Source organism: Temnothorax longispinosus, chromosome 2 (assembly GCF_030848805.1).
Source record: "Temnothorax longispinosus isolate EJ_2023e chromosome 2, Tlon_JGU_v1, whole genome shotgun sequence".
Classification (NCBI taxonomy): Eukaryota; Metazoa; Arthropoda; class Insecta; order Hymenoptera; family Formicidae; genus Temnothorax; species Temnothorax longispinosus.
The window spans coordinates 10499926-10522881 of record NC_092359.1 but is presented as its reverse complement, the minus strand read 5'-3'; the positions used below and the strand labels follow the sequence as shown (position 1 = coordinate 10522881).

Sequence of the window (22956 nt, the reverse complement as noted above, 5' to 3'; positions counted from 1 at the left end):
TTGAAAAAATTAATGAAGGTGGCCAGTCAATTGAAGGAATACAAATACAAAGAATCCTCGATGAACATTACGTCTTCTACGCGATCTTTAATCAGTGTGTGCTTAGCAAAAGTATATGAAAAGATGTACTATGATGATGATAAGAGAACATTTATCAACGCCGTCGATGACTTTATTGGAGACAATTTGCATTTGTCTTATACATTGCTTAGTACAGAATTGACGGTATTTTTCGACATCTTTTTCTATTATTTAAATTATTTAAACTTAAGGGTCATCTTTTTAATTATAGCGTTTTTGAGCAATTTAAATTCTACTTTTTAAGCAAAAATATCAAAATATAATTCTTTTTCAATTATCAGTATTGTATATTCTGTTTTACATTAAAATACGATTATAAAATATGAGAGTTTAATCAAAATTTATTGGAGACTGTGACTTTTTCATTTATGTATTTTCTGAAACTTAGTTTCTCTTAATTTCTCCAACCAGAAATTCCTCCTATTTTTAATTAAAATCTAACTGTATATTAATATTTTTTTGATTAATTATTGTTTCACCAAAAAAATCATAATTTAATCGATTGTTTTACAGGTGCGTGCAGTAGTTGCGATAACAACCTTAATATTTGGCCCGTTAGATGTTGCGGACGCAATTATCTATAAAAAAGGGAGATTTGAGATAATTTTCGCTATGGCGGAAACGGATCACATATTGCAACAGAAAGTGGTTTGCGAATGTATCTTTGCCGTTGCGACTAAGTATAATTATCTCAACGTGTTCCTTGAAAAAGGTATAAAAACATTGGAGAACCTGTATCGATCTAAAGATGATTCAATTCGGGTCCAAGCGTTTGTGAGTTTGTGCAAGTTGAGCAGATTCGAAGAGAGCATCAGTTTACGCGATATCGCGATTTTCAATTCGTTCCCTTATGGCCAAGATTTCTAGACGTTTCTTGATCAATCCCAAGAAAGAAGATATGAGAAAATGGGCCATTATAAGCCTGTCGTATCTTACTACCCACGCCGCGATCAAAGAGAAGTTGGTCGAAGACGAAGAAGCCATTGAAGCAATTATCGAGCTTGCCAAGACTGACGATCAGTCGGTACTCTATGCCGTGGTCACGACGTTCGTAAATTTGTGTAACACGCTTATGACAATCAAGAACTCATACCCGAGATGAACGAATTGCTAAAGTTTGGCCGGTATCATCACATTTTCGGGCAAAACGAGAAACTGAACACCGACGAATTCGTGAATAAAAGACGGTGCGCGTTAGCGAAGGCCGGTGTCACCAGCGCTTTGGCGAGCCTCGCCAAAACAGACAAACGGAACTGCAAAGAATTGATAGCCCGCGTATTCAACGCGATATGTATTCCAGAAGAAGTGAGAGAAGTAGTTGTTCAACAAGGCAGGGCGGAGGCATTGTTGTCGTTAGCGCTGGATGGCACAGACAAGGGAAAGAAATACGCTTCGCGAGCCTTGGTGCATCTGGCACTCACAATAGATCCTGAGGTTGCATTTCCCGGTCAGCTAATCGTGGAGGTTGTTCGGCCGATCGTAAATTTCCTGGAACCGGAGTGTTCCGTAAATGAGACTTGCGAGACTCTAACAGCTTTGTGCAATCTAGCTAGCGTCAACAACAAGATGCGAAAACGTATATTTAACGAGGCAGGATTTGAGAAATTCACCAACTATGTAAAATCGGATAACTACATGTTGAAACTCAAATCCGCACTACTATTTGAAAATTTGACTTTATGCCGTGAAATTGCTATCCAATGTCGCGAGCTAGATTCTAGAATTATGTATCTTGTGTTCGATACATTGTGGAACGACGAATCGACAAAAATGAAGATAATAAGACAGTTGATACTGGAGGTCTATAGCGAGGATCACGGCGGTCAGTAAAAGACTTGTGAGAAAATACTCAACTTGAATTCCTCGATGAAAAAGCTACGCTATTTCCTCTTTAATCCAAACGTACAATATAGTAAAACGATACCGTACAAAACAAGATCAAGGAATTAGCATCTCTTGCTTTAGAGGTTGCCGCGGAATGGATCATAATCAAGGAAAACGTCAAAGGGAACAAATCATCACAAAAGCACTGATAAAATGTAAAACATGACGATTTTCTAAAATTATATGTAAATATTAACTGGGATCTAAAATGTCATTAATAGAATATTGTTTTTTTATTTTAATAAATAATAGCACAATGTATAGTATAATTAATAATAATAATAGAACTTTATTGCGTTTACAAGACTCCTGCCCCGGCGCTTTTTACGTACGATAAATTTAATATTCTATGTAGCTTCTTCGAGCACAGAAAGGACTTTTTTTCGACAGGATTGCGTCGTCGCTATTATGTCTCTGCGAAAATCCGTTTGTGAATTCTTGATTGCCGCTCATGCAGATTAAAATTCCATCCTTCGCCGTTACCAGCAATTAGTGAAGCTCGGAGAGTGCTGACGACGTATAAATGATTTTCATTTCGGCGGCTAGTTCTTGCAAAATGGAAGCGCTTCTCTTAGCACCGCTAAAGTTTGTTCATCTTGTCGCAATAATCAATCCAACCTATATATGTATTTAATAATAATATATTATAATGTATACATTTATATGATTATATATAAGTGTACAAAGCTACTGACGCTTTTTATGTTTTCTATAACAGATTCAAATGCCGAATCTTTGAAGATTTGATATTGTTTCTTATGTTTCCACAGAAAATAAAAAAAAAAACCTAAGCAGCCTACTCGTCACAGCTCAAATAACCTCCAATGTAAAGAGCGATATACCGGGAAGCGCATAATATATCACGTTCGACACGTTAAAATGTCGTACGTTGCGTTCAAAAGTTCGAGCTTATCACTGTAATAATAAAGCTCGACTGTTTTCTATTGCTGCGAACTGGCTGCACGAGTTCAGAGGTCATCTTTTTTACTCCACATTGGAAGGAAAAAGATAAACGCTGAACTAGTGCAGATAGTTCAGTACTAGAAAACTGATCCAATGTCTCATCCTGAATTCTGCGAAAAATCTGACGACTTTACGCGCGGTCGAATCCGCGCTATCGAAAGTCACGTGACGCGCAGCGAATGGTGTCTCATTAGCTACGCCGGTCACATGGCTAATAACAACCAATCCGAATGAAATTCTTTTCCAACGAGACGACACACGGTGCTTCTTTCGGATAACGCTTGTCGGTTTCAATTACTCCTTGAAAAGTCCTAGAATCGTAAACATAGAGCGAGCACAGGAAGTTTGAAGGTTTGAGCGACACGAGAGAACCAACAGAAAGCTGTGAGACAGGTAAAAGAATCTACATTCTGTTCTGTTTTGTCGCGATCATCTGAATAAAATCTTGCCGCGTGCAACGTAATCCAATTCGATGTAATAAAGGTATTTGTAACCAACGTGAGATTACTACATTTTGCCCGAAAATAGCTCGACGAATCGTCGAGGCAAGTAGAGTAAAACGTTTTATCCCCCCGCTCGATCACAATATTGTATATCTTACATAAGTGAAACAGTAAAGCTAAGTGATCGAGCCAGTAATTCCATTGTAGCGCTATTAAACAGTACACGAGTTGTCCTAAATGAGTTGCAATTAGAGCATTAACATAAACGCACGTTTAGAAACATCTCATGTACGTTGTATGAAGAAAGATCAGCGACGAATGACAAAACATCCTAATTTTATAATAAATTTTATAATAATATAATAATGTATTAATGTCTCTTTTTTATGTAAATGAAAAATTAAATTTTGTGTACTGTAATATTTATCTCGTCAAAATGTGATCCTTCACGAATCTAAAGTCCTTCTTGCTCGAGTCTTTATTTTCTTATGCTACCCTTCAGCCACCGACCGTTGTGACGATCTGATGTTTACACGATACATACGTTCGAACTGGTTTGAACAGACCAAAGAACTGGATGTGTCAAAGAAAAAAACCGAAATAACCACTTGGTTGACGAAACATTAAATACCGTCATATTAGACATAAATATCAATAGAACGAGATTTAATCTCACGCAATTGAATTTCTCGCGAGTCTCAGATAAATCGCACGCCTTCCCGGATACGCTTTCTTCGAAGAATTTAAATTTTCGATTCATAAAAAGGAGAAGTGTAAAATTGCCCCTGACTACTGCAGCGAAATGCACATAATTGCTGTTCTCGCATTAAAACTATTTGAAGTATCTACGTGTAATGTCATGAATCGTTGTCGATCCAAACCCGAACTGTCGCGATGATCGATAATAATTGAATTACAATCAGTAGGTCGATAACATATATTGTTCAGTATATATTTAACCCCAATGCTCCTATATTTATGTCGAAGAGAATTTACCGAAAATAAATTTGTCCTTCAATGCTAGTGCAAGTTAGCTATCTGCTCTCTAATATAAAAATTGTTGCAACAATCAATTATGATTTATATGCCAGGTCTTACGTTAGAAAATACAATGTTATTATTATTAAACTGTAAGTTTATTTTTGACTCATTAATGTCTTATACTCGCGTATAATTATTTTGTAATAAGTTTATAATCTGGGCTTTTCACATTTAAAATAATACATGTATAAAATATGTCATAGAGAGTCTATTTATGTTAAAACATACATTGCAACATTATATATGGTTTGTGTTGGTTTTGTGTTGTAGTTTTGTTCTATCATGGCAGAGTTAGATATGACTGCACAGAAATGGAATGAGGAGGGTGATAAAGAGTTTAACAATGGCAATTGGTCCGAAGCCTTAAGTCACTACACGAAGGCAATTGAACTAGCAACAGACGACGCTGAGAAAGGATTGTATTACGATAATCGAGCTGCCGCATATTTTGAGCAGGGCAATTACGATGAAGCGATTGAAGACTGCAACAGTGTGTTAAAAATATTCCCTAACGTTCCCGTAACATTGTTTCGCAGATTTTTAGCATTAACAGAGTTAGAAAGATTCGAGGAGGCATTCGAGAAGAATGAGGACGAGAAAATTATTTCATCTTACTCAAATGATACATCTTGCTCAAATGATACATCTGGCTCAAATGATACATCTGGCTCAAATGATTTACCACATCTTTATATAGCGTGGCAATTTCGTAAAATTTCAGACAAATATATTAAGGAAAAAGCAAGTATTAATATCAAAATAAATATGCATATAACTACAAAAACCCATCAACTCGCAAGACACGTTAATTTGGTGATAGCAGATAATATAAAAATAATAACACATTTTTCATGTTCAATATATATATTTTAATAAGAGTTCTTATTTCACTCAATATCATGCACATATAATTTGACAAACGGATTTGAGTTATTGTCTCTCTTATTATATAATATATTATTTCTTCTTATCGATTAATAATCTACACATTATATGGATAAATATTAACGTCATACAAATATAATCTTTCGCAGTTAGTTCATATTTTTATTACAAACCATTATATTTAAATATACGTTAACTTTTGTTTTGTATTAGGTATCACAAATAATGGATCTAGCATTTAACGTGAGCGCAGATCAGGAGAAACGTGAAAACGCCGTGATTACTCTGCTTAGGCTTACACGTTGGAGAAGTGATGCCTACGAAATCTTCATAAAGGAAGTAGGAAAGGATGATGAAGTGATCTGTAGCGCGATTCGTATTGTAGCCGAGTTATGCAAAAACAATGTTAGTCGAACTAATTGTAAGTCCACTATGATAAACGTTGTTTTGCCTTGGTGTCTGAATATAATGAACAGCAAATCTACAGAGAGAGTCAACGCGTCTCAATACTGTTTACAGGTAAATATTATCGACTAGAGAATGTAGATAGTATACACGTATTTTAGTAATTGATTTATTGCGTAATTCTGTTTTAGATTATATTGAACACTTACAGCGGCATGAACGATGAACCCGATTCAAAACCCGACGAGGTTTTGTGTGAGATGCATGAAGAAGTAATTGACAAATATCTGTCATCCTTGTTGGATAAAATAGTAAATAAAACGACAACAGGCATTGCTAGAGACGCATTAATAAAATTTATTACACGTAACATTCATTATACTGCGTTAAATTGGGCCAAACAATTGATCGAGTTTGGCGGTTTGCGAAGATTAATGGAGGTAGCCAGTCAATGCCAGAGCGAATATTGCAATTCGTTGGATATTACGTCTTCCACACAAACTATAACCAGCGTGTGTTTAACAAAAATCGATGAAAACTTGGATGAAAATGATAAGAAAGGATTTTTCAACATCATTAATAAATTTATTAGAGAAGATTTGAATTCGACTAACGTAGAATGTCATGTATGAATTTTGTAACTTTTGATCTTTTCTGATGACTTAAATTGTTGTAAAATAAGAGACCGAGCATCTTTTTAACTATAGTACAATATATTTGTGAAATTGTCGATATTGTGTATTCTATAAGTTTCAAGTTAATACATGATTATAACAAAGTTTAATCAAAATATATTGAAGAATGACTTGTTTATCTATCGTATTTTCTGAAGCTTAATTTACTCTTAATTAGAGATTTTACCTATTTTCAATCATAGTTTAATAACACTGAAACTGTTTTGATTTTTAAAGAAATAATTATTATATATATATTATATATGTAAATTAAGCAATATATGTAAATTAAGCGATATAAAAATAAAGTCCCTTAATTTTTTATTTGAAATAATTATTGTTTCACAAAACGTAAAAATTCATAACTTATTAACCGTTTTTTTTTTACAGGTGAATGCAATAGTTGCGATGATAACCTTAACATTCGGCCCGTTTAATGTTGCAAACACAATTATTACTACAGACGGATTTGACATGATAATTGTGAATTTTTGGAATGAGAATGACTTATTGCTACAAAAAGTGATTTGCGAATTTATCTATGTCGTTGTAACCAAATATGACGAATTCATCATGTTCATACGTGAAAGTCTTCCTATATTGGAAAAACTGTGTTATTCTGAGGACCCGAGTAATCTTGAGAACCTGACATCATTCAAATCAATTCAGGTTCGAGCGTTCGTGAATATTTGCAAGATGAGCAAATTCGAAGAGATAAAATATTTCCCGGCTGCCTATATGTTCGTCGACGATGAAGTGCGGATATTTGTTTGGCTGGAGATTTGCGGACAATTTTTGATCAGTCCTCAGAGAGATATGAGAAAATGGGCCGTTGCAGGTCTGTCGTATCTCACTTTCAATCCCGTAGTCAAAAACACGTTGATCGAAGACCGACAAGCCGTTGAAGCGATAATCGAGTTCGCCAAGACTGAAAATCAATCGATTCTCTATCAAGTGGACATATTGTTGGTGAACTTGTGCAGCGCTTATGACAAGGAAGATCTTATAATTGAGAAGAAAACGTTTGTCGATCGTTTTTATCTTAAGGAACTCATACAGGTCGCGGACAACAACGTGAGAGAAAGACAGCGCGTGTTAGCGCATGCCGGCATGACCAGCGCTTTGGTGAGCCTCGCTAAAACAGGCAGCGAGAATAGCAAGGAATTGATAGCCCGCGTTTTCCACGCGATATGCAGTCGACAGGAGTTGAGAAAAATAGTTATTCAAGAAGGCGGTACGGAGGCATTGTTGTTGTTAGCGCTAAATGGCACAGACAAGGGAAAGATAGATGCTACGCGAGCCCTGGTCTATCTAGCACTCACGACATCTCCTGAAGTTGCATTTCCCGGTCAGATAATCATGGAGGTTGTACAGCCGATCTCACATCTCTTGAACCCAGAGCGTTCCATTAATGAAAGATGCGATGCTCTAACAGCTTTGTGCAATCTAGCTAGTGTCAACAACAGCATCCGAGAACATATATTCAAGACAAAATATGAGAAAATCGAGCGCTGTATGCGTGACAATGACAACCAGTTGAAGCGAACGTCCATACAACTCACAAACAATTTGGTATCGTGCCGTAAAGTTGCTTTTCAACTTGTTGAGCAGAGATCTGATCAACTTCGTGAATCTATGATGTCGTCCATGGTGGACGACACAAATGAAAATATAATTTATACAAAGAAGGAATTAGCTGGAATGTTTGTAACGTTAACGGCAGCTAGCGAAGAGGCTTGCAAAAAATTAATCGGCTGGGATTTTTGGCTGACATACCTACGTTTTTTACTCAATGATCGATACAATGACTTACAACATAAAGGTACCGAAATTACGTTAAATATGATGAAAAGTACGAAAGACGTCGCTGTAAAACTCATGAAAATGGATACAATAATGGAACAAGTGAAGGCATTGAGCAAGAATGACACCATGCAAAACAAGGAGATCAAGAAATTAGCATCCCTTGTTCTAGAGGCTGTTGCGGAATGGGACAATATCGAGGGAAATGTCGAAGGAAACAAATCGTCAGATAGCACTGATAATACAGATTAAATTCAATTAAGAAGATTAAATGTGAATAATTAATTGGGATCTAAATGACACATTAATAGAATATTATTTTTTATTTTAATAAATGACAGCACAATGTACAGTATAATTAATAAATAATGAAACTTTGCATTTACAAGACTCGTGCTCCGGCGCTTTTTACCCATGATAAATAACATTCTAGCTTCTTCAGGCACAGAAGCATTCTCTTTCTCGACAGACTTGGGTCATCGCTATGTCTCTACAAAAATCTCTTTGTGAATTCTTGATTGTTGCTCATGCAGGTTAAAATTCCATTCTTCGCTGTTGCCAGCAATCGGTGGAGCTTGGAGAGTGCCGAGGATGTATAAACGGTTTTCATTTCGGCGGCTGGTTCTTGCAAAACTTCTCTTTGCATCGCTAAAGTTTGTTCATCTTGTGACAACAAATGAACCTATGTATATATTTTATAATAATATATTGTATATACATTTGCATATATACATTTATATTATTAGGTCTACAAGCTATCTAACGCTTTCTATGTTTTCTATTACGGTTTCAAATGCCGAATCCGCATCTTTGAAGATTTTATTGTTTCTCATGTTTCTACAGAAAATTAAAAAAAATCTGAGCAGTCTACTCGTCACAGCTCAAATAATCTAAAAAAGATAAACGCTGAACTAGTGCAGCCAGTTCAGCAATAGAAAACTGATCCAATGTCTCATCCTGAATTCTGCAAAAAATCTGACGGTTTTACGCGCGGTCGAATCCGCGTTTTCGAAAGTCACGCGTGACGCGCAGCGAAAGGTGTCTCATTAGCTACGCCAGTTACATGGCTAATAAAAGTCAATCCGAATAAAATTCTAATCCAACGAGACGGCATACAGTGCTTTTTTCGAATAATGGTTATCGGTGTAAATTACTTCTTGAAAAGTCCTAGGATCGTAAACATAGAGCGAGCACAGGAAGTTTGAGAGCTCGAGCAACACGAGAGAACCAAGAGAAAGTTATCTGACAGGTAAAGGATCTACATTCTGTTCTGTTTCGCCGCGATCATCTGAATAAAAGCTTGCCGCGTGCGACGTGATCCAATTCAATGTAATAAAGATATTCGTAACCAACGTAAAATTATTACAATTCGCCCGAAAATACCTCGACGAATTGATCGTTGAGACAAGTAAAGCAAAACGTTTCATCCCCGCTCGATCACGCTATATATATCTTATTCAAGTGAAACGGTAAAGCCAAACCAGCCAGTAATTACATTGTAAGGCTATTAAACACAGTACAAGAGTTCTCCTGAATAAATTGCAATTAGAGCATTAGAGAAACGTTTAGAAATATCTCATGTTATACGAAGAAAAAGAGGCGACGTGTAACAAAACACCCTAGTTTTATAATAAATTATATTAATGTTTATTTTCTTTCATGTAACTGAAAAATTAACTTTTGTGTACTGTAATATTTATCTGGTCGAAATGTGACCGCTCACGAATCTAAAGTCTTTGTTACTCGAGTCTTTATTTTCTTATGCTACCCTTATGCCACCGACCGTTTAGTTGTGACGATCTGTTTGTACGAAACACGTTCAAGCTGGTTTGAACAGACCAAAGAACTAGATGTGTCAAAGAAAAAAACCGCCGCGAATAACAAACATGCGGTTGACGTTAAATACCGCCATATAAAATAAACAAAAAATCAATGGAACGAGATTTAATCTCACGCCATTGAATTTCTCGCGAGTCTCAAATAAATCGCACATTATCCCAGACACGCTTTCGTCGAAGAATTTAAATTTTCTACTCATAAAAGAGAGGAATAATGTAAATTGCCCTTGACTATTGCAGCGAAATCGTTATACATAATTGCATTTTTTGCGTTAAAACGAATTGAAATATCTACGTGTAGTGTCATAAATTGTTATCGATCCAAACCCGAACTGTTTCGATCGATTTACAATCAGTAGATCGATAATATTATTCAGTCTATAATTATATTTAACCTTACTGCTCCTTTATTTGTGTCAAAGATATAATTCATCAAAAATAAACCTGTCTTCCAATACTAGCATGCAAGTTAGCTTTCTAATATAAAAATTATTGCAACAATCGATTACAATTTATATGCAGGTTTTACATTAAAAAATGCAATGTTATTATTAAACTGTAAATTTATTTTTGATCTATTATAGTGTCTCATACTTGCATTTATTTTGTAATAAATTCGTAATCTGTGCATGGTTTTCGCATTCAATATAATATGTAGAAATTGTCACAGAGAGTCTTTCCATGTTAAAACATTGCAACATCATATATTTTGTGTTATAACATTATTCTACCATGGTAGAGTCAGATATGACTGCACAGGAATGGAATAAGAAGAGTGATAAAGAGTTTAACAATGGCAATTGGTCCAAAGCCATAAGTCACTACACAACGGCAATTGCTAGCAACAGACGACACTGAGAAGGGATTGTATTACGATAATCGAGCTGCCGCATATTTTGAGCATGACGATAAAGTGATTAAAGATTGCAACAGTGTGTTAAAGTTAAAAATATATCATAACTTTCGCATAACATTGATTCGCAGACTTTTTTTGCATTAATAGAGTTAGAGAAATTCGAGCAGGCATATCAGAACGTGGAGATTATTCTTACATCTTGCTCAAATAGCACATCTTGCTCAAATGATACGCTACCTCGGCACATAACGGAGCAATTTTGTGAAATTCCAAACAAACATATTAAAAACAAAGCAAGTATTAATGCCAAGATACATATATATAACTCAAAAATTCATTAACTTGCAAGACACGTACGTGAATTTGGTTTAGATAATATATAAAAATCATAACACATTTTTTATATTTAATATATTTTAATAAGAGTTCTTATTTCACTTAATATTACATATAATTTCACAAACGAATATGAGTTCTTGTCTCTCTTATTATATAGAAATTATTTTTTCTTATCGATTAATAACTACACACTATATATATGGGTACCTAAATATTACGTCGTACAATCATAATCTTTCACAGTTAATTTATATCCTTATTACAGATCATTATATTCAAATATACGCTTAATTTTGCTCTGCAGATAAGAAAAAACGTCAAAACGCCATGATTACTCTGCTTATACTTGCACGTTGGAGAACTGCCTACGAGATCTTCATAAAAGAAGTGGGAGAGAACGATAAAGTGATCTGTAGCTCGATTCGTATTGTAGCCGGGTTATGCAAAAACAATGTTAGTCGAACTAAATCCACTATGATAAAAGTTGTTTTACCTTGGTGTCTGAAAATGATGAACAGCACGTTTACGAAGAGAGTCGACGCATCTGAATATTGTTTACGACTAGAATGTAATTATAACATACATGTATTTACAGTAATTGATTTGTTGTGTAATTCTCGGTTTCAGAATGTATTGAACAGCGGCATGAACGATCGATGAACCCGATTCAAAATCCGACGAAACTTTGAGCAAAAAGCATAAGAAAGTAATTGACAAGATTCTGTCATGCTTGTTGGGTAAAATAGAGAATGAAACGGCAATAGGCATTGCTAGAGACACATTATAATAGAATTTATTACGCGTAAAGGCCATTGCACGTAACAAAGTTTTAGTCGTAATCGTAAGGCTGTAAGAAAATAAACAAATCACAGTCGATTTATTCTCCTTGAGCTCGAAGAATAATCGAGTGTGATTGGTCTATTTTCTTACGGCCTTACGATTATGACTAAAACTTTGTTACGTGCAATGGCCTTAACATTTATTATACTGCGTTAGATTGGGCCAAACAATTGGTCGAGCTTCGCGGTTTGCAAAAATTAATGGAAGTGGCCAGTGAAATGATGAAATTTAAAAACAAAATCTCAATCGACATCACTTCTTTCACGCAAACTCTAATCAGTATGTACATAACAGAAATATATGAAAAGATGATATGCAGTGATGATGATAAGAAAACATTTATTAACGCCACTGACGATTTTATTGGAGATAAACTGCCTAAATTTGACACAGAATCCAAAGTACGAATTTTGCAATGTAATTTCCGGTCTTTTCTAATTATTTAAATTGTTTCAAAATAAAAAGGGGCGAATATCTCTTTAACAATAACATATACTTGAGAAATTTAAACTCTATTTTTTTAAAGCAAAAATGTCAAAAAAAATTTTCTTTTTAATTGTCGATATTGTATATTCTGTAACTTATGTATTAAAATACAGTTATAACAGAGTTTAATCAAAATTTATTAATATGACTTTGCCATTTATCTTATTTTCTAAAGCATAATTTATCAGAGATTTCTCCTATTTTCCATCAATATTAAATATTAAATAACTTTGTAGCTATCTTTATTCTTTTAAATCAAATATTGTTTCAAGCAATAATTTACAAATTGTTAATTGATTGCTTTACAAGTGAGCATGGTACTTGCGATAACAGCCTTAATATTCAGCCCGTTAGATGCTGTGGGAGTCGAGTCCATTGTGGCAGACGTTTTGCCTTGGTATCTGGAAATGATGAACAGCACATGTACAGAGAGAGTCAACGCATCTCAATATTGTTTACAGGTAAATATTATCGACTAGTTAGCGTACACGTATTTCAGTAAAATTAATTTATTGTGTAACTCGGTTTCAGACTATATTAAACACTTACAGCTGCATAAACGATGAACCCGATTCAAAACCTAACGAGACATTAATTGTGCATGCTGCATAAAAAAGAAATTGACACAATTCTGTCGTGCTTGTTGGATAAAATAGAAAATGAAACGACAACAAGCATTGCTAGAGACGCATTAATAGAATTTATTACGCGCAACATTAATTATACTGCGTTAGGCTGGGCCAAACAATTGGTCGAGTTTGGCGGTTTGTAAAAATTAATGGAGATAGCTAGTCAAGTGGAAATAGGCCAATGCAAACATTACAATTTGTTGGATATTACGTCTCCCACGCAAACTATAACCAGCGTATGTTTAGCAAAAATCGATGAAAACTTGAATGAAAATGATAAGGAAGAATTTTTCAACATCATTTCGGTGACTTAAATTATTTTAAAATAAAAGGCCGAGCATCTTTTTAAATATTACCTATAGTATAATTTGAGAAATTGTTGATGTATATTCTATAAGTTTCAAATTAATATATGATTTATGATTTATACATGATATTATAAAAAAGTTTAATCGAAATTTATTGAAATATGACTTTATTATCTATCGTATTTTTTGAAGCTTAATTTACTCTTAATTACAGATTTTTCCTATTTTCAATCATAGTTTAATAACGACACTGAAATGATTAAAGAAAGAATAACAATTAAAATTCTGGAATCGACTGCAATTGGCAAACATCTTGACAATTCGACCATTACGATATTGGTCAGATTAATCGTCAAGACATTTTGACCATGGATTTTGGTCTTTCTAAATTGATGTAATTTTGAAGCTTATATATATAATAAGTATCATATTTAAATAATTTAATTTATTGCGAAAAATATTACCTCAGCCCTCAACCAAGGTTTTTCGCAATAAATTAAATTATTTAAATACGATGCTTATATATAAACTTTAAAATTACATTAGTTCAGAAGGACTAAAACTCATGGTCAAAATGTCTTGATGATTAATCTGACGAAAATCATTGGTCGAATTGTCAAGTAGGGGATGTTTGCCAATTATAGTCGATTCAAGAATTTTAATTGTTAATTATTTGTTGGCGGAATAAAAATATACTTTTTCTGTTTAAAAAAAAAAGGAATTATTGTTTCACCAAACGTAAAAATTCATAAATTGTTAATTGTTTTTTTTTTTACAGGTGCGTACAATCATTGCGATGACAACCTTAACACTCGGCCCGTTTAATGTTGCAAGAAAAATTATTGCTGAAAACGGATTTGATGTTATAATTGTTGATTTTTTGGAAAAGAAGAAAAATGACTCATTGCTACAAAAAGTGAATTGCGAGTTTATTTAAGCCTTTACCAAATATAACGAATTCAACACGTTCGTCGGTCGAAGAATCATAGGTCCAAGTTTAACTATATTGCAGAATCTGTGTTATTCTCTGGACCTGGATGATTTAACTCGAGTTAAAGCGCTTGGTGAGTATTTGCAAGATGACCAAATTCGAAGAGTGGAAAGAAAATTTCTGGGCTATCAAAATGTTCTGCAGCAAAATAAAGACATGGATGAAGATTTGCAGACAATTCTTAATCAGTCTTCAGAGAGATATGAGAAAATGGGCCATTGCAGGTCTGTCGTATTTCACTTTCAACCCCGAAGTCAAAAACGCGTTGATCGGAGACGAACGAGCCGTTCAAGCGATAATCGAGTTTGCCAAGACTAAAAATCAATCGATTCTGTATGAAGTGGACATATTGGTAGTAAACTTGTGCAGCGCTTATGACAAGGAAGATCTCATATCTAAGATGGAAATATTTGTCAATTATTTTGATGTTAAGAATTAAATACTGGCCGAGGACAGCTTCGTGGGAAAAAGACGGCGCGTATTAGCGGAGGCCGGTGTGATCAGCGCTTTGGTGAGCCTCGCTAAAATGGACAGCCCGAATAGCAAGGAATTGATAGCTCGTGTTTTCAACGCGATATGCAATGAAGAGGAATTGAGAAAAATAGTTGTTGATGAAGGCGGTACGGAGACATTGTTGTCGAGCGCTGGATGGCACAGACAAGGGAAAGAATTATGCTTCGCGAGCCCTGTTTTATCTCGCACTCACACTATCTTTTGAGGTTGCATTTCCTGGTCATCAGATGATTATGAAGGTTGTTCGGCCAATTTTAAATTTTCTGAAAATCTACAAATCTACAATATCATGTTGACAAGAATGACAAACCAAAGTGTTCCGAGAATGAAAAACGACACTCTAACAGTTTTGTACAATCTATACTATACGTATAGACCTAGACGCAGTTGCAACAGAGCTAAGAAATTCGTATCACAACTTGGAAGTAATACATTTACAGAATGCACATGCTATTATACATCGCAGGATTTTAATGCCCTCGCTCACTGTAAGAATTTACGAAAAGTGTACCTTCCCCAGTAAGTGTGTGCTTCTTCTAATTTTTTTTTAAATTACAAGTTACACTGATATAATCCTTTATCGAAATTTATGCGTTTGCTTCTCTTGCATCTCAAGCATCTTGAAAAAGTTGCGTTATTTTTCTCTTTGCGATTGAAGTACTGTAATAATTATATGATTTTTGTTACAGAAGCGAATGTCGAATCGCTGATGAGAGCTTGAGTCAGACTACTTTCTTTCAGTCAACTCTTGGAAAAACTTTTTTTTCACTGTGATGTCCTAACTGATTGTAATTTAAAATTACGAGCACAGTGCAAAAACTTGAAATGGTTACGTCTTTTTTATGTGAAACTTAATACACCTGATAAATATTCCACAATTTTCGAATAATGCTTTAAACTGCGAGAGTTTCATTTTATATTCTGTAATATTAACAATTACTTGCTTAACTAACGGAGAAAAAGATATCCGCATGTGTCCGTCTATACACACTCAACAGTCGTAGAGACTGTTCATAAAATGAATAGTTTGTTTACCATTTTGAAATATATAAATAAATTATTTTTTTAAAGTTATCTGGTGCCTAAATCTGGTAGATTATAAAAGGAGTTAATGTCTAATAAAAACGAAATATTTGTATTTATTTATAATTTTGTTATTTTCGAACACTTCTTCCTCTTTCTTTTTTTCATGATTTATTTTTGGGCAATAATGTTGCATTTTTTTGCTTAGAATAGTTGTTCAGCGAAATATTATAAAAACTACATTAATATCAGTACATAATATCAGTAAATTCTTGGTATTCTTTTCGGCAACCGCGTGTTTCTTTCAAGAATTTATTTAGAAATAGATCTCCTGTGATACTTTTTTCTAGCCACAGTTTTTTAAACCTTTTGCAAAGTTTGTGTTGCAAATTTTTATATTTTCTGAAACTAAACAACTCATCAAAGCTATTACATGGTTATAAATATTCAATATTGTCTATAGAAACTGAAAGGTCTCTTCGTTGCAAGTAATCAAAGTATTTATCATCAATGCACCATTTTCCTTATTTTCACAAAGAATAATTTTGCATTGCTGACATTATTATTTTAAGTAACTTTTATGTGCAACAAAATCTGTGAATAAAGTATTAAATTAAAATGTGTAGTAATGGATACAGTGCAAAATTACCTTTTTTTTTTTAAGATAAAAAAGGTGCCGAATACACGCGCGATGTAAATTCCAGTGATAGTAGTTTTAATTCTCCTTAATAAAATTATTATAAATTTGTTTTATATGTGTGTTAACATAAAATAAATAAAATAATTCTAAATTCGTAAAACTGATTCTAGATCTTTTCGGCTCATTAATTAAGCAATCGCTCTTAGATCGCTATCTACAAATCTGTCGTTGGCCATGACCGGCATAGAAAACGGCTTTACGATGATAGAATGAAACAACAAAAAGTCTCGTTGGAAAACCTACGCGGCTAGATTTCGCAATAAATAGGGGGGAAGCAGGAAGTATTTGAGCGGAGATGTTATTACGAGCTCGGTGAGAGTAGCAGAAGAATGTAAAGAGGCGAAGGAAGAGGAAAAGAGCCGTGGAAAGTTTTGCTCGTTTTTGCACGGCAAGATTCTCGCTGCCGATTGGTCTTCTCATTATGCGGCAATTAAACACCATGGCGCCCGCAGAGGCTTGTTCAATTCATTCGCTTTAGCGCGGCGCTAGTCATCGCATCTGGTATATTGGAGAGAAGGCCGGCGTTGAAATCTCCTATTACTCCCATAAATAATATTTCTAGCCGGGCGCAATAGTAAGATCTAAGAATATCTCACTTATATATTAAAAGATAATGATTTATATTAATTTACGTCTGTTCATTAGACACAAGCAATTTGCGTGACTTAATTTTTTAACTTGAATCATATGTTGATATATTATTAATATAATTAATAATACATTAATTGCTATTTAACACTTTTTTAAATGTTAAAATATAGAAAAATAAATTAAATCAATGTTTAGTATTAAAAATAAAATAATAAGTTTAATTATTTTTATAGTAGATACCTAATCAATTTTTTATATAAGAATTGATCTTTAAGAACTGATCCCATACAACACAGATTGTTGCAGATAGTTTCCAGAAAGGTTTCAAATGATTTGGAACCTTTCTGGAAGCATTCTGCAACTTTGAAACCTTTCTGGAAACTTTCTGCAACAATCTGTGCTGTATGGGGATGATTAATAAAGAATAACACATGTCATCTTTCAATTTATTTATTATATGAAATTTCAACACATAAAAAATAAAATTAAAAACTTTTATACGAAATTCGTAATATATCACAATGAGAGTCTAAAGCTAAAAATTACTAATTTCTGGCGGTTTCCTTGAACGTCGGATTGCAGAAAGTCGACGTCGCTTGTTTGTACAGAGGATTCTCGCCCTGAAACATTTCGACATATATTGACGTTCCAGCAATCTCGTAGTCACGCGATCGGGAACAATGAAGAATAGCGACTCACTCTGTCCCATTTGGCGAGGGCGCGCTCCTTCTCGAATTTGGCGTATTCCCTCTTGTCGTGGATGATCGTGAGGATCTTCCAAATGAGGAGAATCAGGAAACCGATGACGACGGTGCTTATGACGACGCCCAGTGCAACACCTACGGGAGAAAGTAAATTCTAGTTCATTTTGTACATCTCCTCGCATGTTCAATCGTATACGTAAGCGCAACCAACGCGCGAAGATACTATATTAGTTTTCAAATATTATCGTATAAATAATAATTAGGATTAAAGAGAGCGAGAGAGAATGGCCAGACAAATAAAATAATCTTGAAATAATAACATAAAATACATTACATAATTTTTTAAAACTACGTTATGTGTAGATGTGCATTATTAATCTCATCACGACTAATTAATTATACGTTTGTTACTTATTAATCTTGTTTAATTTATCAAAAAGCATAGAATGGAACTGTAAATTGTATATTTCATAGCAGCGAACATAACGAAATAAAGTATAATTAATATAATAGTACAACAAGAATGATTACCGAAAACGTCAATAAGTGTTGGGCAAGCTTTTTCTTTCTCGGCTTGAATCTGAAGAATTTTGATGTCTCCTCCGGTACCAGCTCTGTGATATTGATACTTAAAGACAAACGTACAGCCTGCATCACCGGGTGTTCGACATATGCGGGCGCCGGTTTCCTTATCTTTCGCAAGATCTTCCTCGACAGTGTCGACCTGTGGAGTAAGAATTAGCGTTCATTTGTATCGCATCGCAAATTATTAACCCTCGCACAGCTTGCGAAGTAGAAGTGTTATCTCAAGGAAAGAACTACTAACAATGTCTATTTCGTGCACGCACAAGTCGCACTTCCCGTTTGTCGCGAGTGGTCCTGTGTTGTACGCCATGCACTCCACGCAATCCTTCAGTTCATCACACCGTTGTTCTGGGCACGTCTAAAGTGGGTTATAAATAAATAACTGTTGCGTAAAATTAAGATATTTTTTTACTACTAAAAACTCCAGAACACTATATATAAGTGCAGATCGAAATATGCATTTTCTAAATACGTTATTCGTAAAAATCAAATTTAATAAGATTTAAAATTATATAAGAAATAAAATTAAATTAATGAATATAGATGCGTAATAATCAACAATTTAATAAATTGTTTCAGTATCCAAACATTTAACAATAAATTTAATTTTATTCTCGGTCAGGAAAGTCTTCTCCCCCCCCTCCACTTTCTCGCAAATACATAACTTTCTAAGTGCGTGTTATGTACAATAATAATATTAATTGTACATAAATCGTCTCCTGAATGCGAATAATCGATTACTATAGAAATTTTTATGCAAAAATATCCACGCATCTCGAGCCTTTTTTATGTTCCTTCTTATTTTGTTTGTTGGAAGAAATTGATAAACAATTTCTTCGAACAAACTTCCCAGATCAAATCCTTACGCGCGGACACTCACTGGGCACGCCTCGCAATATTGTCCGGAATATCGGATATTGTCCCGCTCGTGGCAGTGACAGTTACCGCAGATGCACTTGCCACGTCCGCTGCAAATCTCGACGTTCTTGCCTGTCGTCGGGATGCACGTACTGTTGGTCTCCTTGCAGTCGCACGTCTCGCCACCCCATCCCGGCAGGCAATTGCAGGTACCGCATTCGCACTTGCCCCGTCCGCCGCAGACCTTAAACGGACAAGAGACGAACGGCGAACGTAATGGGGTACGTACAAAGGCGTGTAATTTGTCCAACCGTCCTTATAAACGCCGCGCTGCCGCGCTCGCTCGAAGGCAAGATTGCCGTGTAACTTCCGCGCGAATTTGTTAAAAGCAACTATCAAGCGAGAAAACACGGCAGTTACGCGCGATAATAAAGATCTCCTGTTCCTAGCTATCCTCTTTTGAGCGTGTAATTTTGTTGTTTATATAAATAAATACTATATATGCTTAAAAAATATTAAATTATATTTTAGTATAATTAACGAGTATATAATTTTTAACTCATATTTTTTAATCCATAATAAAATCATGTTTATGACTACATAAGAGAATCACGTTTAATATCTGTTGAGTATTTTTATTAGAAAACTATTAAGTACTTTTTATATCTTACATAAAGAGCATTAGGATTTCATTCTCGACTGCATTGCTTAGAATTCTATTTTGCAATCGTATCGTTATATTTTTAATTTTCGGACATACCTGGCCACCACTGCGTTTGCAGGAGAAATTGTCGCATTCGCAGTATTTTCCGTAGAACAGTTCTTGCGGATTGTTCGGTCGTTTGTCGCAATCGCAGACGCCACACTTGCATGTGCCATGTCCGCTGCAAATCTCGGTGGTTTGATTGTCGGGTTTGCAGTCGATCATCGAGATCGATTTGTCAGCATCACCATTGTCGTTTCCCTCGCACTCACATTGTTTTCCATAAAAACCGGGATTGCAGGAACACACACCGCACACGGATGTACCTTTACCCTTGCATTCTGCTGCGTTCAGCTGATATCCCTATGTCGCAAAAATGGTAATTTAAAATTCTATAGTAAAAGTGTTACAGGACAATCAGTATTATATCAATTTGATTACTTATATAAAAGTACAAATAATGTTTTTAGTTATATTTTTTAACATTAGACGTAAGTTAAATTTGTATTAATTAAAAAATTAATTCCTCGACATTATTATTCGAGTTAGCTCTTTTGCTTTAGTATATCTACCCGGTGTCCAGGATTCTCACAAGGACAGTCGCATATAATTTCCAGATCGATAGTTAAACTCTCATTTAGGCCTCTAGGTTTGATCTCCATAGTTTGATGCCAATCCTTTGGATTCTTGGGACATTCGACAACCTGGTGTTTAATCAAATCATAATGAACCATATTGTTAATTAGTAATAATAATTGTAACTTATTAACGCACCTTAAGTACAACTTCAAATTCGATAATGTTGCCTACGCGAAGTCCTCCGCATTCTTGACGTTCCAACAACTTCCCTGTTTTGTTTAAACATCGGGAGAAATATTTAACGTCGATCATCTCTGGCGCTGTGTCGATTATTGCCACCGAATCCACTAATTTCTGAAAATTGTCAACGTATTAAATTATTATCAATCTTTTAGTTAGGTACCACATATTAGGTAAAATATATTAATGCGTTCTTAAGTAAACTAAAATTATTAATTAATTTTCTTATTAACTTATCTTATTATAATGCGAACTAAAAAATGTAAGATATAAAAAGATAATTTATACAAATTAATATATATTATTATTTATATAACAAATATAATTACTTCGTATTCGCTGCTCACTAAGGCGACGACATTCTGCGAATCATTTTCGAGAGTTCCAGTTGAGGATCCGCTGATGCTACTACTTAATCGTTGATAAGTCGCATTTTTGTGATCAGGGACGGCAAAGATAATATTCATATTGTGCTCGCGCGCTTTTCTATTGACCTATAAACAAAGAAAATATTTTTCTTAATTTAATAAAAAATTTCTTAAGCGATTAAATTCATAATACATGTAACTGAATACGTGTAACTGAATAATCCTCGAAGAAAGAGAGTAAATGAATATACTCCTCTTATCCTCACCTGAGAAATCGACGGATAATCCTGCAGAAGGGAGTAAGTGTAGAATCCTTTCTCGTCCAAGTGACACTTGCAATCGTTTGGCTCTACTATCCCTGCAAGCTGAGAAACCGTTAAGCTTTTTCATCTCGAAGTCACCACTCTTACCCGGTTATGATCGATTTATTTCAGAGTGCGCGATTTTATTATACCTCGTATTTTATTTTAATTCACGTACCTTACCGTCCCCGGCGATGTGGAAGATCGCATCGGTTGAGAACACAATAAGATGACGTGCTTTTTGGCGCCAGCCAATTTCCTTGGTACATACTATGACCTGCATCATCGCGTCGAGCCCGCCTTCGGGACCGTCCAGATTACCCGACACCGGCGCCGCTTGTACCTGATCCTATTTGTTAAGACTACTTGTATTCAACAAATCATTTAAAATTAACTGCACGAAATTGTCAAAAAATAATGCGTCAAAATCTAATTTCATGTAAGATATGAAACATATATCCAATATTTATCGAATAATTATTTCGAAAGCAATAATCAAAACTTTTGTTTTTATCTTTATTGTCCTAAACTGTTTAATAGAATTTTCTTTTATTTGCTTTAGTATACGTCGAATACATAATTGCATAATGATAATTACCTCAAATAGAGCTACGTTCTCCGTAAGAGGCATTTGATTTTTATAATCGTAAGGCGGTGCACAAGGTTCACCAGTTTTCAAATTGCAGGGAGATTTTAATCTAATGTAAAAATTCAGTCGGATTAAAAATCTCTTACCAACACGATGCCATTCAATTATTACAATTTCGATGATTATAATTAGTTTCTTTATTTAATTAAGCGAAATATCCGTTGCAATGATTCACATGTTGCAATAAATATAATTACTTATCGGGCTGCGTGCTAGTCATCGGTAAAACGACCTTGTCTACAAAGCTGCCAAAGCCAATGCGAAAATTCGACGTGAGCTTTTGCATGGCTTTAGCCAATTGTAGACCGAGTTTCGATAATTTGTCTCTGTACGGCTCCATAGACGCCGATAAGTCCATAAGATAATATAGATCTACAGGATAATCCTCTGCCTGACTGTATTTCATAGTTATGCGATAGTCCTCTCCTATAAATAATTTGTTCAAATTTTTAATTCACAAAATTTGTAACTTACTTGAATTATGTATAGCATTAGATATATAAGTATATCAAAAATATATAAAATATAGCATTTGTAACGTATAATTATTGTACTTTAAAATAATTATTTTATTGTAATTTCTAAAAGAACTTTGTGTCTCAATGATGCAGATTAAAAGTCGATGTACATTTTTTCATGAAGGAAAGTGCGTTTATACACATATATTGTTTTGAT

At 34.6% G+C, this 22956-nt stretch overlaps 3 protein-coding genes across 3 annotated transcripts in view; 2 read left to right on the top strand and 1 right to left on the bottom strand.

The window, feature by feature from the left end:
- Positions 1 to 1179: 1179 nt before the first annotated feature.
- Positions 1180 to 1911, top strand: LOC139809156 (protein unc-45 homolog B-like). Its single transcript, XM_071771864.1, has one exon. It carries the CDS (start codon positions 1180 to 1182, stop codon positions 1909 to 1911), a length of 732 nt encoding a protein of 243 aa, XP_071627965.1.
- Positions 1912 to 5462: 3551 nt separating this feature from the next.
- Positions 5463 to 9201, top strand: LOC139808938 (protein unc-45 homolog B-like). The gene is made up of 3 exons (XM_071771478.1): positions 5463 to 5816; positions 5894 to 6328; positions 6767 to 9201. Exons 1-3 carry the CDS (start codon positions 5523 to 5525, stop codon positions 8429 to 8431), a joined length of 2394 nt encoding a protein of 797 aa, XP_071627579.1. The 5' UTR covers positions 5463 to 5522; the 3' UTR covers positions 8432 to 9201.
- An 8526-nt stretch (positions 9202 to 17727) lies between these two features.
- LOC139807987 (integrin beta-PS) overlaps positions 17728 to 22956 on the bottom strand; it is an 8020-nt gene continuing 2791 nt past the window's right edge. Inside the window, exons 3-15 of the mRNA XM_071769545.1 lie at positions 22479 to 22707; positions 22231 to 22330; positions 21811 to 21981; positions 21597 to 21695; positions 21292 to 21456; positions 20918 to 21076; positions 20716 to 20847; positions 20201 to 20506; positions 19463 to 19684; positions 18824 to 18940; positions 18529 to 18721; positions 17993 to 18132; positions 17728 to 17913 (exon numbers count right to left, since the gene is read on the bottom strand). Coding sequence (XP_071625646.1) covers positions 17839 to 17913; positions 17993 to 18132; positions 18529 to 18721; positions 18824 to 18940; positions 19463 to 19684; positions 20201 to 20506; positions 20716 to 20847; positions 20918 to 21076; positions 21292 to 21456; positions 21597 to 21695; positions 21811 to 21981; positions 22231 to 22330; positions 22479 to 22707 — 2108 coding nt within the window. The 3' untranslated portion in view covers positions 17728 to 17838. The remainder of the gene's footprint in view (positions 17914 to 17992; positions 18133 to 18528; positions 18722 to 18823; positions 18941 to 19462; positions 19685 to 20200; positions 20507 to 20715; positions 20848 to 20917; positions 21077 to 21291; positions 21457 to 21596; positions 21696 to 21810; positions 21982 to 22230; positions 22331 to 22478; positions 22708 to 22956) is intronic.